This window comes from Diceros bicornis, chromosome 19 (genome assembly GCF_020826845.1).
Source record: "Diceros bicornis minor isolate mBicDic1 chromosome 19, mDicBic1.mat.cur, whole genome shotgun sequence".
Lineage (NCBI taxonomy): Eukaryota > Metazoa > Chordata > Mammalia > Perissodactyla > Rhinocerotidae > Diceros > Diceros bicornis.
Genome location: NC_080758.1, coordinates 26,261,004 through 26,274,782, shown reverse-complemented (window position 1 = coordinate 26,274,782; position 13,779 = coordinate 26,261,004). Strand labels below are relative to the sequence as shown.

The 13,779-nt window shown below is 44.1% G+C and overlaps 1 protein-coding gene across 9 annotated transcripts in view; it reads left to right on the top strand.

Moving 5' to 3' along the window:
* The window catches only part of CBFA2T2 (CBFA2/RUNX1 partner transcriptional co-repressor 2), a 166,136-nt gene that overhangs the window by 11,926 nt on the left and 140,431 nt on the right, over positions 1-13,779 (top strand). For 4 of the 9 annotated variants that reach the window (XR_009222916.1, XM_058562903.1, XM_058562902.1 and 1 more), the window contains exon 1: positions 3,998-4,136. The exons of 1 other annotated variant lie outside the window; for it this stretch is intronic. Coding sequence is in view for 3 of the 8 variants with exons in the window: in XM_058562903.1 (XP_058418886.1) it covers positions 4,103-4,136 (34 nt within the window). In the remaining 5 variants the exon portion in view is untranslated. Of the gene's footprint in view, positions 1-3,604; positions 3,620-3,997; positions 4,137-13,779 lie in introns of those variants that run through there. 4 more of the 9 variants (XM_058562911.1, XM_058562909.1, XM_058562904.1 and 1 more) reach the window with 2 other exon arrangements.

The window sequence follows — 13,779 nt, the reverse complement described above, 5'->3', positions numbered from 1 at the left end:
TCTGGTTCTGCCTCCCCACGTGGCCTCATTTGCTGCCATTCTTCCTCTCATCCATACAGCTCCAGTCACACTGTGTTCCTTGTGCCTTATGCCCAGAAAGTTTATTTCCTCTTCAGGGCCTTTACACTTGCTGTTCCCTCTGCCTAGAACACAATCCCCCCAGATATCCCCAAGGCCTGATCTCTCACTTCATTATGGTCTCGGCTCACATATCATCTCCTCAGAGAGGCCTTCCTGCCTACCCATTTTATAATGACAAGCCCCATTGTACTTTGGGGACAATGTACATTGCACAATATACAGTCCCCAGACCTCTTGTACCATCTCTCTTTCCCTTACTCTGTTTTTGTTTTTGATATTAAATTATACTTTCACTTATTTATCTATTTCCATAGACTAAACTGCATGCAGGTAGCAACATTTTCTTATTGACCTTGTATCCTGGCACAAAGCTTGGCACAAGATAGGTGCTTGATAAATATTTGTTTGATGAATGCATTAATTCTCTCCTTTCTTGATGATACTTCTATGACTCCCAAGGGCACGGGTTGGGGAAGGAGGATAAGGGGGGACTAGAAAGGTTCTTATTTGCGCTTCCACAGCCCCCTGTGCATACTTCCACTTTAACACTTCCCTTATTTATATAACAGATATTTATGGAGTACCACCTCTGTCCTAGTCACTGGAGAGACAAATGGTGAACAATAAAAAGAAAGTTTTTATGGAGCTTGTGGTCTATAGAGAAAAGTAGATAGTGATCTAAGAATGGAGAAAATGAATGCAAAATGATAAATGGGTTATGTGCCATGAAGAAGAGGTGCATGGTATTACAGGAGTGGACATTAGGAGTTCTGACAGGTCTGGAGGGTTAGAGAGGACTTCTCTGAGGAAGTACCAGATGAGCTGATATCTGAAGGGTGTGTAGGAGTGAAGTGGGATTGGTTGTTTGGAAGGAGGAACATGGTTCCCAGAGGTGAGGCTCAGAGCCCTGGTATACACTGGGGCTCTAGAAGCTTGTCTGGCCAGCATGAGAGTGATGGAGATGCAGCCAGAGAGATGTCAGTTTTGACTTGGCAAGGCAGGACAAATGAGAGTTCAGAAAAACAAGGAAGGCATTTTCCTTTTCCTCATCCTCCGGAGGGCATCCTTTGTAGCTCCAGGCCTCAGACCTTCCTGATCAGCAGGACCTGTGAGTACATGTTTCTAAATCAGTTTCTTGCTTCAAATGATTTTGACAGTAGCCTGCTTTAAGAACCACTGAGTTAGGGGTGCCGGCCCAGGATCCAAACCGGCAAACCAGGGACTGCCAAAGCAGAAAGTGCAAACTTAGCCACTATGCCACTGGCCGGCCCAGAAAGCTTTTCTTAAATATCTGCATCATGTTGTGCAGTCATTATACTCCAGTTAGCCAAGTGCTGAGAGAAGGCGGGGCAGTATATACTAGGGTTCAGATGGTAATGGGAGTCAACAACAAGAAGTTTTTTAGGGGCCGACCCAGTGACGTAGTGGTTAAGTTCGTGTGCTCCCCTTCAGTGGCCCAGGCTTCGCCGGTTCTGATCCTGGGTGCGGACATACGCACCGCTCATCAAGCCATGCTCAGGCAGTGTCCCACATGGAGCAACTAGACAGATGTACAACCATGACATACAACTATCTACTGGGGTTTTGGGGAGAAAAAAAGGAGGAAGATTGGCAACAAATGTTAGCTCAGGGCCAATCTTACTTAAAAAAAAATTTTTTTTTGAGCACCTACTAGGTAGGGGAGTAGTGGGTGGGAATAGAAATTTAAAAAAATAGTGTATATAATCATAATTGTAACATTTTAAAAAGTGTACCAGGCACTGTGCATTTTACACAAGCATCTTATGTGCTAGGTACTGTCATGAGCCACTCCCGGAGTCTCAGAAAGGTGAAGTGACTTGTCCAAGGCTAAACAGCTGGTCAGTGTGGAGCCAAAATTTATATCCAGCTTCTCTGGCTCTGGCATGCAGGTTCTTAGATGTGGCACAATTTTAGAGCGTACATACGGGCCGGCCCGGTGGCTTAGTGGTTAAGTGAGGGCGCTCCGCTACTGGCGGCCCGAGTTTGGATCCCCGGTGCGCACCGACGCACCGCTTCTCCAGCCATGCTGAGGCCATGGCCCACATACAGCAACTAGAAGGATGTGCAACTATGACATACAACTATCTACTGGGGCTTTGGGGGAAAAACAAGGAGGAGGATTGGCAATAGATGTTAGCTCAGAGCCAGTCTTCCTCAGCAAAAAGAGGAGGATTAGCATGCATGTTAGCTCAGGGCTGATCTTCCTCACACACACACACAAAAAAATAGAGCGCACATAGTATGTAGGTGTTAAGAAAAATTATTCAATTATCCAAAACTTGGAAGTAAAGGAAAAGAATAACTGCATGGAACTCCAATTTGCTTTTTAAGTTAACAATATATCTTGGCAACCTTTCTTATCACCACAAGTAGATACCTACTTGTTAAACGTTGCATATTATTCTCTACACTTTATTTCACTTGTTCTCCACCAAAGGCATTCAAGCCAATCCCGATTTTTGTTCTTATAGATAATTATAACATAAACTTCCTTCCTATGCACCTTTTTGTGCACATGAGCAACTGTTTCTTTGGGAAAGAGACCCACAGGTGGAAATTTCCAATCTAATGCATGGAATATGGCAACTCATTGTTTGGCAATTTCTTGATTATTAGAGAGGTTGAGCATCTTTTTTTTTTTTTATTTTTTTTTAAAGATTTTATTTATTTATTTTTTTCCCCCCAAAGCCCCAGTAGATAGTTGTATGCCATAGCTGCACGTCCTTCTAGTTGCTGTATGCGGGACTCGGCCTCAGGATGGACAGAGAAGTGGTGCCTAGGTGCGCGCCTGGGATCCGAACCCGGGCCGCCAGCATCGGAGCGCGCCCACTTAACCACCAAGCCACGGGGCCGGTCCGAGCATCTTTTATTTTAACGTTTATTAGCCATTCAGATTTTCTTTTCTGTGTATTGTCTATTCATTCTCTGTCCATCTTTCTATTCAATTATCCTTTTTTTCTTAGTGGTTTGTAGTGGTTATTTATTCCGAATATTCTTTGTTGAATATATTGCAAATATTTTATCCCAGTCTTGCGTTTGTAAAAGACAAGCAAAGCTAAAAGAACTTTGTTTGTGGTGTCTTTGTACATAGAAGAGTTTGGAATTTTTAATCTCTTTTTAAAATTTTAATCTGTGTTTTTGAGTCTTTGGGAGACAGAATAGTTCAGAGTAGCTCAAGTACGAGGTCTAAAGTCAGAAGTTCCTAGGTTCCAATCCTAGCTCTGCTTCTTGCTAACAGTAATCAGTGGGCAAGCTGGTTGGTGGGAAAGCCCTTTCCGCACAAGTAGAAAAGGGAACATAATAATACCTCTCTCCCTCCTTGCGAGCGTTAACTCGATGGAGTGTATAAAAATAGCACCTGAACACGATAAAGAGCTCAATAATAATAATGATAGCTAACAGTTATTAATATAATGGTGATATTTTAGACTTTTGGAACACGGTCGGCAAAAAAAAGGGACGTGTCTCACCCAATGACATGAGCAAAGGGCACCAGCCCTGAACCTGGAGAACTCAGGTGAGGAGTCGACCCCTCCCCCTAAGCTCCGCCCCCTAGGCCTCCGCCCCCGCTCTTGGGCCCCGGCCGCTGCCCAGGCCTCAGCGGATAGACCTGTGCCAGAAGAGTGGGCCGTGAGCGTGACGGGCGCGCGTGACGCAGGAGGGGCGGGTCTGAGAGGCAGGACGCGCCGGGATAGGGCGGTAGATTCGCGCGGAAGGGGCGGGGCAGGTCAGGGGGCGGGGTTTAGCGGGAGCTGGTCTTTGGGCCGGGCTTCCGCGTGCGTTGGTCTGGCGGGCGAGAGCGCGCGGCGGGGGCGTGCCGAAGGGCGGGGCGGAGCTAACCGGGGGGCGGGGTGGCGCGCGGCCTAACGGCGGCGGTGGCGGCGGCAGCGACGGCGGTGTTGGGGTTGGCGAGCTTTGGGGCTGCAGGTCCCGCGGCGGTGCCTGCTAGGGACCCGGACCGCGGCTGGAAGCAGGAGACGCGCGGCAGCGGTTCTCGGCGATGGTGGGCGTCCCTGGAGCGGCCGCCTTCCAGCGTAAGCGGGGCGGGAAGGCGGGCGGTGAGGGGGGCGTGTGAGGGGCCTGCAGCTCCGCAGGCGTGAGCTCCCGAGAGGCCCCCGGCGCGATGCTCGGGTGGGGAAACTGAGGCCCGAAGCGGGGCGCGGATCCAAGGTCACGCGGCGGGCCGGGCCTTCCCGGGCTCCCGAGGCCGCCCGGGCGCTTCCTGCGCCGTCCGGAGGGCTCGGGGCTCACGGTGTGAGCGAAACTGTGGGGACCGCGGCCTCGGAGCCCAGGCCCGGCCTGCGACCGGCGGACTCGCCTGCGGGCAAGGATTGTTTTGTTTTCCCGGCGCTGGGGCCACGAAGTGCGGGTCCTGGGGAAATGTTACCCACGCCCAGTTTCGAGGGGCGTGTGGCCGTGGTGGAGGAGGCGAGGATGGCCCCTCTGAGGGCCTGTTGAGTGCAGGCTCCGGGGTCGGACCGCCTGGGTTCACATCCCGGCTCCCCCACTTACGGGCTGTGACCTTGGGTCTCGCCAAGCCTCAGTTCCCCCATCTGCAAAATGGAGGTGTGAAGAACCCCCCCCCCCCCCCGCCCGCCGCCACCGTAACCCGGATTCTTGGGTTTTGTGAGCCCGGCAGAATGCTTGGCACAGACTCGGGCACACACAAGCGGGAAAACTGTCGTTGTTGTAATCGCTAATACACCTCATCCAGGGTGAACCTCACTCGGAGAAGCCCGAAATTGGGCTCTGGCAGTGTATTTGAGATTTTGTCTTCGGTTAGTCCTGCTTTATGATCCAATTGTTTTTCTTACCTCCATTTCTCTATTCCAGCTTTTATCTAGTATTCCTCTTAGAATAGTGAGATCCTTAGGGGAGGGGTGGGGGTCTCTTAATAACAACAGTAAAATTTTAATTGTGTCTGGTTACAATAGTAATAATAGCCAACATTTTTTGAGCAGATGGCATTTTGCATTTTATTCATTTAATATTTATTAAATCGTCTATTAAGTAAAAGCACCATTCTTGGCCTTGGGAATATAGCAGCAAATTAGACCAAACTCGAGTTTTGAGTTTGGTTGAGGGGAGGGGGGAAGGGGATGGTAAATGAGGAAACAAATAAATCCATTTTGCATGTTTTCTCTCGTTTAATCCTGGTGACAACGTAAATAAGAGTTAAATATTTGAGTGTGCCCATTTTGCAGAGGATGCAGCTGAGGAACAGAAGGAACCCTGCAATCTGGCCTCAGAGCCGGTAATCTTCAGCACATAAAGGGAGGCTCTACACGGCCTCTCTTCTTTGTTTGACCTGATTAAATGTTGGGTTGAAGAAATGCAAAGTAGATGGCATCCAGCTAATGCATTTTCGTAGTCACCTCTGCAGTTGCTGCTTTTAATGGTTTGATTTGTTACTCTTGGAGCTTTTAACTAAAGAGAGGCAGACAGAGCTAACCCTTTAGGTCTGACAAAGGTGCACCATGTCAGTGAAGGGAAAGGACCTGATATCTGAACTTATTATTTTTTTTTTTTGTGAGGAAGATCAGCCCTGAGCTAACATCCGTGCTAATCCTCCTCTTTTTGTTGAGAAAGACCGGCTCTGAGCTAACATCTATTGCCAGTCCTCCTCCTTTTTTTTTTTTCCCCCCAAAGCCCCGGAAGTTAGTTGTATGTCGTAGTTGCACATCCTTCTAGTTGCTGCATGTGGGACGCCGCCTCAGCGTGGCCGGAGAAGCCGTGTGACGGTGTGCGCCCGGGATCTGAACCTGGGCCGCCAGTAGCGGAGTGTGCGCACTTAACCGCTAAGCCACGGGGCCAGACCTAAATTTTTTTTTAATGTCCAAATCTTTTTTATGCAGTTTTCAGTTTAAAATCTGCACCAAAGTGCAATTTTTTGGTGCTATTATGTAACTAAGTTTTGTTTATTTAAAATTTTTTTAGTGTTCCTAAGAGAAATCTGTATTACATTCCTAAGCAGTGTGTTTAGTGTGCTTTTTCTTTTAATCTGGAAGCATATAGTAAGTTGCATTAAAATATTGAGGATTTTTTCAGTGAGGTTCTCATGATACAGTCAGATTCAACATTGACCATCGGCTAAGCACCCGGCTCTGTGCTGATGTAGGGGTACAAAGATGAATAAGAGCAGACTCTTGCCTCTAGAAGCCTACCCATAGTCTGGATTGGCTAATGTTTTTAACTGAAGGGCTGGACAGAGAGAATGTAGGAGCTCAGAGTCCCTGGGGGAAGTCGTCTCTAGAGCAGTGGCCTCAAAAGTTTTTAGTGTTTTTTCTGTCAGTATGTATTATGTACATTTTATAACGTACAAAAATAGACATTTTACAAAAGGATGAGCTAAAGCAAATATAAGTAGAAGTTCCAATATTGTCTTTCCACATCCTAGTGTGTGAATAATACCTGTGCCCCTGGGGTAGAGACCATTGGTCTTGTAGTGGGACCTTCCCCTCAACCCATTAGGTCTGTTGAAATTCCCTTCTGGAGTTGTGCCTAGGTTGAAATCTTGGGGTCCATCCTTACTAGCTTTGAGACTTTGGGCATGTTACTTAGCCTTTCTGTGAACTTTATTTACATCATCTGTAAAATTGAGGTGATGAGAGTTCCTACCTTATTTGCAGTTTTATTGTGATGATTGATAATGTGTGTATGTTAATATAATGTCTATGTTAATATATATAAAGTATTTTTTTAAAATTTTATTTATTTATTTATTTTTCCCCCAAAGCCCCAGTAGATAGTTGTATGTCATAGTTGCACATCCTTCTAGTTGCTGTATGTGGGCCGCGGCCTCAGCATGGCCAGAGAAGCGGTGCATCGGTGCGCACCCGGGATCCGCACCTGGGCGGCCAGCAGCGGAGCGCACGCACTTAACCGTTAAGCCATGGGGCCGGCCCCTATATAAAGTATTTATACTGTGCTTGACACACTCTGTTTTGGGTATCGTTAGTGGCTGAGGATACAGAGATGGTGGTCTCACAGCCTAGTAGGGGCTCTGCACAGGTACATGGACAATGATCAAGTGCTATAAGTGCTCAAAGCAAAGGCTTTTGGGAATGCAGAGGAGGGTTAACTAATTGTTTTTTGAGGGTCCAAGTAAAGTTCAGGTAAGGAGGTGACATTTGAACCAGGCTTAAGAAGGAGAGGGGCTTTTTCCAAGAGGAGGAGGGGTGGGCCTTATTGGCCAGAGGTATAGAGTGGAAACTTGGAGGCTGTTGAGAGCTTGGTGAATAGTTCTCCAGATCTGGACCTGCAGGGAACCTGATTGAAGCTTGTAAACCTTATTAATAGGATAACAGTGAGCTCTGGCTAGAGTTCTGCCTGGCAGGGGCCAGATGTCAAGGAAGCCTATTCCAGAACTTTTCGCTGCACCACAGCCCTTTCCTCTCTGCTGGTACTTACCTCATTTTGCCTTCTAAGTTATCAAAGAATATAAACTACTAAATATAAGCTCCTTGGGCCGGCCCCGTGGCTTAGTGGTTAAGTGGGCGCGCTCTGCTGCTGGCGGCCCGGGTTCGGAACCCAGGGCGCGTACCGACGCACCGCTTCTCCGGCCATGCTGAGGCTGCGTCCCACATACAGCAGCTAGAAGGATGTGCAGCTATGACATACATCTACTGGGCAAAAGATAGTTGGGGGAAAAAAATAAATAAATTATAAAAAAAAAAATATATATAAGCTCCTTGAGGGTTATGACAATATCTGCATTTTTGTGATTTTATTTTGCCTAGCAAGGTAAGTAGAAAATCTGTAAGTGTGGGGGAAAGGTGTATAAATCATTGGACCATCAAAGAATTCTGAAGTTACAAGTGGAATGGTAAATGATCATACTTACTAGTGAAAAACTCACTTACAGATATTTTATGGTAGATAGGCCCTGTGCATTACTATTCAAAAGGGGTGAGAATTGTCATGTTCAGTAACGCTTTCCTTATCTGGCAGTTTACCCAGTAGGTTGAAAGTAGAGATGTGAAAGTGCACCAGAAAGACTTCTCTCAGGTTGAACTAGGTGCCTTACATTTGCTCCTCTAGATGCACACTCCATCCTTTCCCACCCTGTTCTCTGCCAATAGACTGCATCAGTGGGCTTCCTTTCCCTCTGAGGTTGCAGAATTTAATTTCCTATGGGTGTTGCCTCCGGCTTGCTATGTCCCTTGATTGAAGATTGCTGTTCCTCTAAAGGTGGTTCTCTCTACATGACTCGCTCCTTCTAGGTTTGGAAAGCTTTTATTCCCTTTGTTCCTTGGGCTTAGAGGTACTCTTACTAGTCCCAGGGAACTACAGTTATCCCTTGTGATTATCTTACATCCTGCCCACACCTTTCTTTATAGTCCCCTTATTAAACTTTCTTTGAATTATGCTTACTGGAGTATGCTGTCTTTTCCTGCTGGGCCCATGGCTGTGATTGAAGCTTGTATACCTTGTTAATGGGATAACTCCTCAAACTTGCACTCAAAGCTTACTCATATTCTGCATATACTTCAAACAATGGTACTCTGAGCCCAGCTCATAGCAGATTTAAAAGCAACAGATCAGAAGGAGAGGAGAGGGGCTACTCCAGGTAAGCATACTGCCAATGAGAGACAAGTCTCATCCTTTCCTGTGGTCCTTACCTACTATGCCACATTGATGTAGTTAGTCATTTTTTTCCTCCAAACTATTGGATAAGAAAAAAAATGGAGTAAGATTAAAAGCACCGTAATCTGTGACCACACAATCAAGACAAATTAAATTGCAGTTAGTAGCCTTTTTAAAAAGGCAGAGAGATAGATGAGGCAGGTTGTTTGGCATAATGGAAAAAGCAGAATTTGGATGCTGGCTTTGAGTTTGAGGTCTAGTTCTATGGCAGTTTAGTCAGCCTCTGAGATTCAGTTGTTTGTTTATTTAGTCTATAAATGGGGATAATTCCTGCTTAATAATAGTGACTAATATTGAATGTTTATTTTGGGCCGGATACCATATCAAGCATTATACTCACCTTTTGCCTCTTAATCCTACATTCTTTTAGGTAGGTATATAGCTTCATTTTACAAATTAGGAAATTGAGTCAGATGTCATAGAGCTAATAAATGACCAAGCTCAGATTAAAATCTAGATCTTTCTGACTGCAGAGCCTGAGCTCTTAACATTAAGGTAGCTGTTATTTAAAAGAGTTGGCTACCTGGAGCCGGCCCTGTGGCCTAGTGGTTCGGTGTGCTCCACTTCCATGGCCCAGGTTTGTGGGTTTGGATCCTGGCATGGACTTACATTACTCATCAGCCATGCTGTGGCAGCAGCCCCCATGCAAAATAGTGGAAGATTGGCACAGGTGTTAGCTCAGGGCTAATCTTCCTCAGCAAAAAAAAAAAAAAGTCAGCCATCAGTGAATGGGAAAATTAAACCCTCGCTCCTCTGCTCTGTGTCGTTGTGAAGTTCGTACATTTTGAAAGGTCATTTAGCCTATCAAAATACAGCATTTATAAGGGGAGGAAAACAGTGCTTATGGATAACTAAACATTACTGCACTACAGAACTTTGCCTGGCTGTTTCTTCCCTTTTTGGGCGAGGCAGCCTTTGTTGCCTCACGTTCTATACACCCTCCACTTCACCCCCCACCTCTACCCCATGGCAGGGTTGAGTGAAGTGAGCTGAAGGCTTTGAGAGTGATAAGGCTGCAAAAACTTAATTACTTCATCACCTGCTATCTGCGTATTAATTTAGAATTGACATTTCAGTCAGTCTTAGTGTAGAACTGAGTATAAGTTTTCCTATTAGGAACAAAGTTAACCTTTGATTTCAGTTGTTTTGAGGGTTGTTGACTTTGGTTGTTTTGAGAGTTGGGACTTAGTAAATTGAATCATGTCTTAGACACTTGTAATGATTTTTGTCTTCATCTTTGCCTTTTGAATACATTTATGCTGGTTTGGAACCGGTTAGTTTTCCTACATACGGATAGATTCTAAAAATAAGCAGAGAGATTGACTTTAAACTTGTTCTTGAGTATTAAGCCTGTTGTGTAGGGTGTGCAAATCTAGATTATGATCAGTTATTTGAATTTAATGAATGCTTTCAGGCAGGAAAGATCATTTAAATGATAGTGTACAATGAATGAATGCAGCGCTAGGATCAAGATGAGTTAATTCACTAAGTTCATACCTCTTCCAGAGCAAGGGAAAAGTAGGAAAGAGGTGGGGAAGTAAGATTTCTCACCTGCCAGTTTTTTCCTCATTCCTTAGTTTTAGAGTATTGTTTTGAATCTCATAGAAAGTGATCACTCAATTGTAAGGATTTACTTCAAATCCCTGCAAGTTTGAAGGCTAATGAGGGAGAATCTCTCCCCCCCAGTTATTGTTTCTCCTTCGGTAAGATAGCAAGAAGAGGGGCCTCACTAGCGCTCTACTCACCCGTGTGCAATATGAGCTAGTGTATGTACACGTGACGGAGCCTGTCTCTGGGTTTTATTATGGCTGGTTAAGTAGCTTTTTGCTTCTGTCTCTGGTTTCTGTCTCTGGCCCCTTGAAGGCCTTGAGGCTATCTGAAATTATAGGGGCTGGGGTACCATAAATTAAACTTGTGAAATGAGTCCATTGCAGATATGTCAACTGAATCTGGCTTTTAAGTCCAGTTCTGAATTCTTTAAAAAAAAAGTCTTTGCTAGATTTTCTGCTGAGTGCTTTTCACATGTGTCATCTCATGTAATTCTTAGAACAACCTTGGGAGGGAGTTAGTATCTCTGTTTTACAGATGAGGAAATATGGCTCAGAGAAGTTAAATAAATTGTTCAAGGTCACACAGTTAATATAAGTAGCAGATGCACTAAACTTAGTTCAGACCTGGTGTTGAGTTCACTTATTATACATTGAGATCTGAGTCCAAAACCCACTATTTTTTACTGTCACATGGCTCCTTTTTACTAACTAGACTAGAGGTTTTTAGACATGTGTTCCAGAGGATCCCAGAGCTCCCCGAAGTTACTTCATTTCCCATCATCTTTCTTCAACAACCTTTCTTTCTCTAACATCTTTTCTTATTTAAAAATGTCCTAGGAATTGGGATATGATTTAAAGACTGCTGTACTAGGTCTTGGTCTTGTTCAGAGGTATCCTAAATTGGCCTGAGAGATGAATTTAAAAAAAAAAAGACAAGCAACAGAAACCCTCCCCAGCCTTTACCAATTCATCCCATATGTTTCCTGATCTTAGCAGTGAAGCAGATGATGGCAGTGAACATCAAAAGCCCAAGAAATGTCCATGCCTATTTTGCATGGCCCCGAGAGGAGCTGTCAAATACAGATCATCAAATATAGTACATGGACTATGCAGTGAACCTTTACTTTGGAATGTGACTCTTTAAGATTTGATTCCCCCCTCTATTTTGTATTGCTATAATTAAATGCAGAAATCAAAGTAAAATTCAGAATAACTCAGAGTTCGATATCTTTCTGTCTGCATTTATAGCTTTGGAGTTCGCTAGACCCTTCAATTAAGTTAGCTGATGGCGACAAATATGTAATCTAACCTCTCCAGCAGCTCAAGTGAAATGTTAATACCAGGCATAGCACAGCTCCCTTGACACACTACTTTGACCTTTTCCTCTCTTACAAATGTTTCCCTTATTCCTTTGTTAACTTAGCCATCTCCATGCAGAGGTCCTGCCTGCTTTTAATTTTTTGAAGCCACATGAGAACAGACATTCAAACAGCACAGATTTATTCATTTTTACCTTGTATCCCTAGAGCTACACTAATCATACTCAATGGCTTCCTCTAATTCACATGTAGTTTTTAGCTAGTTTACTGTCTCGTTTCCACCACCCATCTTCTTTTTCCCCACCTCAATAAAAGCTAAAATATTAGTGACATTTTTCTCCACCAAAAATGTGCAGGGTTCTTTTTGTCCTTAATATGGAGAAAGTGATTGTGTCGTTGATTTTGTTTCCCTCTGGAGAAGTGGGGCCAACCTTGTGGGGAGGAGGCAGGCAGAAGGCAAGTCCTCTTCATGGCTGAGATTAAAGGTAGAGGTGGTTCAGGAGCGAGGGAAGTTCTGAGTGGTGAGGGAGAAGTAGGGGAAGCAGAGATGATAGTCTTAGCTCCTCTAGCATTCATTCTCCAGCTGCCTAGAGCTGCTTATAACTCAGCAGCTCCAGTTTTTGTAAACTCTCCCTTAATTTTCCCTTGGTGGGTTGGTGTGGGTTCGTCTGGCTAAGTTGTTTAAACTACTGTTATCTCTTCTTTTTTTTTTTTTCATGAGGAAGATCAGCCCTGAGCTAACATCCATGTCAGTCCTCCTCTTTTTGCTGAGGAAGACTGGCCCTGAGCTAACATCTGTGCCCATCTTTCTCCACTTTATGTGGGACACCGCCACAGCATGGCCTGACAAGCGGTGCGTCAGTGTGCACCAGGGCCGCCAGCAGCGGAGTGCGCGCACTTAACCGCTACGCCACAGGGCTGGCCCCCTACTATTATCTCTTCTTAAATATATTACCTGATACTATAAGCTGCTCTAGAAAAACAAAAACATATTCAAAGATGGTGATCTGCATTATAAAAAAACACTTTTTCTACTCCTTTGTATTTTTTTATAAACTTTGTATTTTGATGTAATTTCAAACTTACAAAAAAGTTGCAAGAGTAGTATTAAAATTCCTGTATGCCGTTTTCCTTGATTCCCCAAATGTCAGCATTTTACTATATTGTCTATATTCTTTGTGTTTTTTTTTAATTGTATTTATTTATTTTTTCCCCCAAAGCCCCAGTAGATAGTTGTATGTCATAGCTGCACATCCTTCTAGTTGCTGTATGTGGGACGCAGCCTCAGCATGGCCGGAGAAGCGGTGCGTCAGTGCGCGCCTGGGATCCGATCCGAACCCGGGCCGCCAGCAGCGGTGCGTGCGTACTTAACCGCTGAGCCAGGGGCTGGCCCTGTCTATATTCTTTTTCTTTGTATATATGCATATTATTTTTCTGAATTATTTTAGAGTAAGTTACAGAGGACAGCTCTTTACCCTAAATTACTTAATGTAGATTTCCAATAAACTAGGACATTCTTTTATGTATCCACAGTATACTTATTAAAATCAGGAAGTACAGCCTTGATGCAATATTATTATCTAATATGCCTTATTCAATAGATCTTATTCAAATTTTGCCATTTGTTCCAATAATGTTCTTTATAGGAAAAAAATTTTTTTTTCTAGTTTAGGATCTGATCCAAGATCATGTGGTGTATTGAGTTGTTCTGTCTCTAGTCTCCTTCAATTTGGACGAATCCTTCAGTCTTATTTTTCATGACCTTGACTTTTTTAATGGTATAGGCCATTTATTTTGCAGAATGTCCCTCACTTTGAATTTATTTTCCTTTTGAATAGATTTCAGATCACGCATTTTGACAGGAATATCACAAAGTGATGTTGTGCCCTTCACAGTGCATCATATCAAGAGACATATGATGTCCATTTGTTCCAGAACTGATGTTGTTAACTTTGATCACTTGTTTAAGGTGATATCTGCCAAATTTCTCCACTTTAGAGTTAATATTTTTTCCTTTTTATTTAGTAAGAATCTGATGGGGAGATACTGAGTTCGTGTAAATATCTTGTTTTCATCAAACTTTTACCAGCTAATTTTAGCCGTCTGTTGATATTTGCCTGAGTCAGTTACTATGATGGTTGTACTGTGATTTTCTATTTCTT